Source organism: Coptis chinensis, chromosome 6, assembly GCF_015680905.1.
Source record: "Coptis chinensis isolate HL-2020 chromosome 6, ASM1568090v1, whole genome shotgun sequence".
Classification (NCBI taxonomy): domain Eukaryota; kingdom Viridiplantae; phylum Streptophyta; class Magnoliopsida; order Ranunculales; family Ranunculaceae; genus Coptis; species Coptis chinensis.
Genome location: NC_141461.1, coordinates 24,337,695 through 24,346,025, shown reverse-complemented (window position 1 = coordinate 24,346,025; position 8,331 = coordinate 24,337,695). Strand labels below are relative to the sequence as shown.

The window sequence follows — 8,331 nt, the reverse complement described above, 5'->3', positions numbered from 1 at the left end:
ATACGAACCATGCAAGTACTTTAGCTAAATTTACCTCTTCACAATTAAACACTACTTATCACACAAAAAAATGTGATAGAGAGAGAAGCCTAATTAAAGCTAGAATATTATAAGCAGTTTCATGATGCTCAGTAAGCTACAATTTTCAAGCCAAATTCACTTTGTGCAAAAGCTACAAGATACACAATTTCGCTATCATCAATGTATCCATTGCCATTCACATCAGAATATTTTACTCCCATTGCACCCTTCCATTCAGCAAACCATAATCCAAGAGCATTGATAGCTTCTTTAAGCTCTTGTTTGCTTATACGGCCATCTCCATCAGAGTCATATTGCTTCAACCATGATTTGAACTCTGACACTGTCATTCTATTCTTGGGTGGGTTTTTCTTGTTTGGTTCTTTTTTACTTTCCCAACATGTTCCCTGTAACACATGTTGAATATAGTCTCACTAAGATCCTAAATTACGCAAACTTAACTTTCTCTGCTTGCTATAAGAAAAGGAGGGGATAGGTGCTCTATATATGGATTTATAGTTTCATCTTTTTTTTGTCAATAGGCTTTTGGAGATAACTAGCTTTTTAGTTTTATTGTAATTTGTTCTTTCTTATCCAGTAAGGAAGAATCTTTCAAAGACACCCCACCAGTTCACAAGTAGCTAGGTACTATGTTCTGAATATTTTATAGTTACAGATAATTTAAAATTGTGGTATACATCTAAGAATAATAATGATTAATGGGATGACTACAAGCAAAATAAGTGCCTGCAATGTATGATAGGTCATTATGCTTATGTTATTTATCTAAATCAATGAGAGTTAGAAATTCAACGTGCATGGTTAGGCTAACTTTTGTGCAGATCAGGTAACAGCTGTCTTCTGAGTCCCGGCCCCCTCTATGTATCATGGTAAGTCTCCATAGTTATATAAATGAGAGGCTTACATTAGCACTTATTTTAGATTTGATTGAATAGAAGTGGTACCTGATACAGTGATATAAGGTCAAAAGATCAGGTAACAGCTGTCTTCTGAGTCCCGGCCCCCTCTATGTATCATACCATTGGTATTTTAGATTTGATTGAATACATTAAGGTCAAATTAAACTGTATGCTAACGCAACCAAGCTATTCCAAATTAACTGGAGCGATGAGGGATATCTTGATACCCCCGCATTTCTAGCAAATTGGCCGAATATACAATTTCAAAGACCTAAGGCTACCTTTCACATTTCCACTCTGCTTTCGGCTATCACGTTTCCAATCTGCTTTTGGCTTTGAAGCAAGCTAGTTAGACTGAGTCAAAGGCATAAACTGATAAAAACTAGGACAACTCCGGCCTGGTGACTTGGAAAGTGTGTGATAGGTGAAGGATTAGGATTTTTAGATGAGTTTGAATTCATGATCAAGGGTGTTCTGGAAACGCGTACGGCAAGACCCAAAGGAGCTAGATAGAGGCAAAGATGAAAAGCTAGCATCAGGCATCTATGATTGCCAATTGCCATTCAAATGTTAGGAGATCGAAATCCAATAAACTAGAAATCCTATCTTGACCAGATTTGCTCTTTCAACTAGTTCTTGATTCTTTGCATAATTGCATGTGACAATGACGAACACGTACTGACGTACCCTCCTACATCTCATCAAAAAACATATATAACGTCCATCACTTAATTAGTTAATTATAAAGTCATAAAGTATATCTTAAAAGAGGTAAATAATCACTTCAATGAAGGAAGTTAAATTGTTCGTGCTGGGAATCTGGGATTTATTCCTTCAAAGAGAGATATATAATCTTTTTGGCCAATATAATTTATCTTTCATATAAGAGTTTGGCTTTAAAATATATTTAAAAAGCAGATTCCCATCTTGAAAAGCTACATGGGATGATTGAGGCTTCTTAATTATAGCAGATTGGTCCTTTTCATTTAACCATGAATTTGGCATGATAGCAGCCCAAGTGCCCAACATTTTGGAGAAAATCTACTTTCAAATGAAATTTCTTATATTTAAGTGCTTATTTGTTGGTTGGAGGGGTGGGAGGGCATTCATATATATTTTTTCGCCATAGAAACAAGCTTTTAGGGGGTGAGGGGTTGATTTTGGCCTCATTTCCTTGCATAAATACTAGGAAATATATAGGAATTATAATACCCTAAAAATTTAGGGACCAGAAATAGAACTAGCCCCAGCCCCACGTCCCCAACCATAGTACAAAATATCAGGATATGAGTATTTATCGATATTCAATTTCTGGATATGTATCGTGGATATATCCTCCTCTTTGGAGATATTTGATATTGTTTCACATGCAAATATCATGGATATATCCAAAATATTGACGAATATCGTGGATATTGTGGATATTTCTTGATATATCATGATACATTATTTATATTTATTTGAAATATAATGGTAAATATTAAATAAAATTGTTATATACATAAAATATCGTCAAATATCTCCAAATATCACAAATATCACAAATATTGTTGAAATATCACCGATATTTGCAGTCGTATATATCTCTGAACATATCGTGATATTTATATATTTTTTTCTAAAATCTGGATAGATATCCCAAAATATCACGATATATCAGGATATTTTGTACTATATCCCCAACTATTTTTTTTTTTTTTTTTTTTTTTTTTTTTTTTTTTTTTATTTTATTTTTTTTATTTTTAAAAGGAGATAAATGCTTAAATTCTACACTACTCGTAAAAGTTGCTTTATGGGTGGCTAATGTCTAATGATTTCAGCGATCCACTGCAGTTGCCCACCCCAAAGTTAGGCCCAAAGCCCAGTCCAAATGTGGAGGCCTTCAGGAAACTTTAATTCGGAGATATTTTAATATAGACATAATGACCTAAAAATACAATACTTTTAATTTTTTACAATTGATACTATCAGTTAGATTTGATTGGATGAACTACGATTTGGCCGTTAAAAAATGGTCACATGACTTGCCCACTACCTACCTCCAATTTTCTTTTTTTTTTCATAAACTGCCCACCTCCAATTTTACATTTTCTGTGATGAGATTGAAATTGAATCACCACCTCTTTTTTGTTTGCTAAAGGGTAATTTTATAAATTGAAAAAGGGAAATACTAGTAAAACAAAAGTAACAGAGAAAACATGCAAAATAGGTACATTAAGAATGTCTATGGTCTTAATCCATGGCTCTGCCACAAAATGAACCTATAGTAGGTACAATTTGAGTCTTCTAAGAGCATTCCCAATGCAAGTAGTTTTGAGGGGAAATAACAACTTGTCATCTTTATGAGCCAAAAACAATGGTCCAATGCAATGGTTACAGTGATGGTAGTTTTTTACTAAGTTACAATGAAAGTAGCACTTGCTATTGAGATAGTTACCGACTTGTGATCTTCGGACGAAACCTTTTATTCTGTCTCGTGTGTTTTTTCGTTTTTTTTTTCGGACAAGATGTTTCATTCCATCCCACAACTTTTTTCGTTTTTTTTTTCTTTCGGACGGGATGTTTCATTCCGTCTGGCATGTTTTTTTTTCGATATTTTTTCATTTTTTACATTCAGACGGAATAAAACATTTCGTCCAAATTTTAAAGTCACATTTGCATTCAGCAACCCCTAATAGCTTCTCACCAAGAAGGTAACTATGAGGGGAAATAGTCTTATGTGGTGCCTATGTGGAGGTAACAAGTTGTTGCTTGCATTAGGAATGTTGTAACTTCATTAAGAAATCAAGCATGTGTGTCCACCCTGCTTTGACACCTTTTCCCATTGAACAGCCTCTGTTAGCGCATGAATCCGCCCCAAAGTTCGATTCTCGCCAAGTGGAGGTGAGATTAATCCAGTCTGTTTGTGTAAGAAGCTTCCTCCATGCATGCTTGAATCACCACCTCAATTTTCTGCATCCACCAAAATAAAATTTGATCTGGTTCTAAGGACAATTTCAATTTCATTTACAAAAACAATCAAATTACTCATCTTTCCCCAATCCAAACTGCAATATCATTCGTTGGAAAATCACAAAGATACATTAAAAGAGTCGAGATATACAATTGTAGGAAAGAAGAAAGAAGAAACCATCTTTTGCTCAGCTTTGAAAATCAGCATTATATTTTGATCGCCATGTTCTTGAAACTCAAACACGAACTCAAACACCCTTTTCTTTATTACCTCAGAATCTATCTCATTATCACTCCCAGCAAAAACACTGTTACTCATGCCAATTCATTAATTTTCTCAGAACCAATAATGTAACCATCAATAATAACAACTTTTATTGGGAAAAGGGTATTGTCTAAATCAGTTGGTAATATAACAGAAGTTGTAGAAGCAAGTTTAATTTGAGAAATTTTATTGAAAGAAGTATCAATGAAGCGAAAACTTTCATCTTTTCTACTAGGCCAAGATAATGAAAGAACAGACTGTGAAGAATTGTCTCTAAGCTTTTGAAGTGAAGAAGATGAAGAGAGTGAAGTTATTGAGTCTTCTAAAGTTTCAGCTATTTGAAGAACAATTGGGTGAGAGAGAGCAAGAGGAGTAGTAGCTTTAATGGGTTGGATAGTGAGATGAGTGATTTTAGTTGAAAGAAATAGAGGTGACAATTTTGGAAGAGTTTGTGATTTGGTGGTACACGACGTATTACCGCATAAAATCCATTGCAATAAATGGAAAATGGGAGGTGGGTAGTGGCACGTGACCTTTTTTAACGGTTAAATCATTGTTCGTCCAATCAGATCTAAGGATGGTATCAATTGTAAAAAATTAAAAATATGTTGTATTTGTAGACATGAAAAAAAATACTAATAAACAGCAAAGTACGTTGTATTGTTAGGTCATTACCCATTTAATGTAAGGACAGCCATCCATTGCTAGTTTGGATGATTTCAGAACATTTCAACATATTGAAGTAATTTGCTATTGGAGGTATCAGATAGCTTTAGTTGCAAGTCTTCGGGAGTTTTAACTAGAGAACTGGATGTAAAACTGTAAAACCCACTGGCACCTTAATATCTTCATAAAGTTTTATATCGAGTCCTCTGCTATTCAAGCAGTTCAATAAAATCGTAAGAGCTTTTGGTCAAGTGAAGTATGAAAATATTTAACGCAAAGCAACTGCCTCAATCGAAAGGACCAGTTGTCTAACTTATATGATTAAGTCATAGTCTTTCAATATCATGTAAATAAAGTTCATCTACTCTATATATCAATTTGAATGCTGGATCATGAACTCAACGATAGATTTAATTATATAAAACTAGTTAAAAGAAATGGAAATTGTTTTAAGAGAACAACTGGAAGACTCAAACCCCTTCACATACATGCGCAAGTTCAGAGGTGCTCGTTTGCGCGCGCGTGAACCAACCCAACTTAACTTGATTAAATACAATAACAGAAGTTCAGACTCAAACATTCACATACATACGCAAGTTTAAAACATTATCAAATGAAAAAGACTAATACATACACACATTACCCGAACCACAGCCCAAAGCGCTCATGGCGTAGGGGTGGACGCGCTTGCTTTCAGGCTTTAATACTTACTTTGAGCCTAATACAAAGGCTGAGAGATCACCAATCATATTCATAAATCTTCATGTGTAAATGTTTTTGTGCATAGACCACTAACTTGTCCATCTCCTCGGAGGTGGTGTCGATTTGCCTATTCCGATTAATATCGGACTTTTTCACACCTTTGCGTGCCTTCCACCATGCGAACCAAGTATGCAGGCTGTGAAGAGCTTGTTCTAGCTCTTCGCGGCTAATATTATCATCATGATCCAAGTCAAATCGAGCAATCCAAGCTTTGAACTCCTCAACCGACATCTCGTGCTCGGGTGCCATAGGGATACAACGAGACATGATAGCCATCTTCCTTGCTGAGTATGTGCTTAGCTAGAACACAACAAGAACAACTGATTTAGATGTTCTTCGGTCCTCAGGTTAGAATGAAGTACTTCTTTCATCTTTGATTGAAGTTATAGATTTTATTTGAAAAAAGTATAGTGGAGAAACGAATATGCCAAAGGACATCACTATCATATGTGCCTTCCATTTAGAATCTTTACCAAATTTAAATGTGCGTGAATCAAATCTTTTTTGTGAAAGCAAGTCAAGCCAAGGACCCTATTGCAACTAATTTATTCTCCTATCTGTGGAACGTTTCTTTTTCTGAATCAAAGTTTTAGGAAATTTGTAGATCTCAATGGTTTAGCTATAGCCTAAAGCCTATAGACTACACGTTTTATTTATGACAAGTATACTACTTCTTCACCTCGTACTAATTAGATTGGATAATGAATATGTACTTGTGAGTGTGTTTGAGTTTGGTTAACCACCATACAGGCTTGAGTGCTTGAATTGACATTGTTAGATGGCCCATGTCATAAGATGCAGGGTAGGGACTCACAATCCTACTCTTCCATGAAGAATAGATAGATGATCAGATACGGAGTTCCAGTTTCAACTTTATATACACCGATCGACCACTTGACCATGTTTCTCAATCACCAACAAGTATTTGGATAGCAATGAGTGACTGATTTCCAGAATATATATAGCTTCAACATATATCTTGGATTCACCTTTACAGATTTAAATCTTCCTTTTATTAGCTATGACAGGCATGCCACATTAGGACTTAACTGATCGAGATATGTGTTTGGCATTATATTGTAATTAGTTAGGAGAATATGTGCAGTAGTCTGAAATTCTGAATAGGTTTGGAACATCTATTTAATTAGGTTTCTCTAATAAAATGATTCATCATTTATGTGTATTGGAATTGGTGATAGGTAAACATGGATTCATCACACTGGGTTTATAATACCTGGGAATACTACTGGAATACTTAATTGGTAGTACTAGAAAATGGTTCGTATTAGAAATTTTATTACACGTACTACACAATTGTTATGCAACTTCTGACATTGATGTGAAGAACATGTCGAGACCTGAACAGAAGTACAGAACTGCATACATATTAAGGGAAGCTAATCAGTTGGTGGAAGAAAGTTTTTCCTCACCAGTTCTCCGTTGATCGTGCCCTGTCTAGAAAAAGAAAGAGACTAGTATGTATAAGACGTATAGGAGCGTATAACACTGGTACGGTGAATATACATATATTCCTTCTCACTGTAGTACTATGGGGAAAACTTAATCCCCCAGTGTTCTTTCGCATATTCAAGAAGCTCACAGAACTCAAAATCTCCATCAACAAAACCATTGGAGTTCTTGTCAACATGAGAAAGTGCTCTTTGAGCTCTCCAGTGTTTGAACCACAAGCCCTGTCCACGTAGGCCTTCAACAAGCTCTTGTTTGCTTATGCGGCCATCCCTATCAGTATCAAGACCTTGGATCCACTGTTGGAACTGCTCAAGTGATAATTGACGATGACTTAGCAAAGGCATGTCGTTTATTGATGTAAATAGTAACTAACTAGGAAGCTCGAAGAGAAAACGCCCCAAGAGAGAGTAGCTCACAATAGGAAAGGATAGGTAGTCAGAGGGAGCCATAAACGTACATTTTATAGTTCTAGAGCCTCACCATCCCCTGATTGGTTAACCTTTATTCCCACTTATCATGATTGAAGATCAGATCTCATCTGTTTTGAAAGATAGAATGAACAATACGTAAATGGATAATGCCAATTAAATTCTATAAATTTTTTATTTCATTGTGAGGGACTAATACCCAAATCCTATGGATATTATACACTTGTACAGCAGAAGCGAAAACTTAAACTACCAACCGATCTGTACCAAGTACTCTTTTAGGTTGCTTCATTACAACACGAACAGTCCAAATCGCTTCCCAACACATCGAACCAAGCGGTTGATCTCTTCAGGGAGATCGACTTGCCAGTTCAACCGTCAGGCGACCTCCAGAAGGTCCATGCTTGTTCACACGACAATGGCTAGTAACGGACGCCACAGCTATCATCATTAAGATCGGAGCTCCAGGTGCACACTCCATTACTCATCACGCCTCTCCATCATGACTCATTAAAGAGCCCTAAGTCCTGAACTTGACCTGACGTGGGAGAAGAGGAAGCGCGGGCATCTTGCCTATATAAAGAGAAGAGGAACTACGTCTGACCTGATTCAAGTCTCTCCCAGCAGAGACAACTTGATACGTAGGCAGTTCGTCCAAACGAACTCGGTCAAATCCAATCAATCAACCCATCTCCCTTGAATTGCCTGCATTAGTAAGGTTAACCAAATACAACTTTTACATTGGCGCCGTCTGTGGCTCGATTTCTTGAGTTCACAACCATTCAACCAGAAAAACCTTCAAACAAATCTCAAGCCCACGAAGCATGGACAGCCTACAAGAACAAAT

At 36.2% G+C, this 8,331-nt stretch overlaps 1 protein-coding gene across 1 annotated transcript; it reads right to left on the bottom strand.

Moving 5' to 3' along the window:
- Positions 1-128: 128 nt before the first annotated feature.
- On the bottom strand, positions 129-5,835 carry LOC147492252 (calcium-binding protein CML37-like). The gene is made up of 3 exons (XM_086567451.1): positions 5,621-5,835; positions 947-986; positions 129-428 (listed from the first exon to the last, which is right to left on the bottom strand). Exons 1-3 carry the CDS (start codon positions 5,833-5,835, stop codon positions 129-131), a joined length of 555 nt encoding a protein of 184 aa, XP_086423577.1.
- Positions 5,836-8,331: the final 2,496 nt, after the last annotated feature.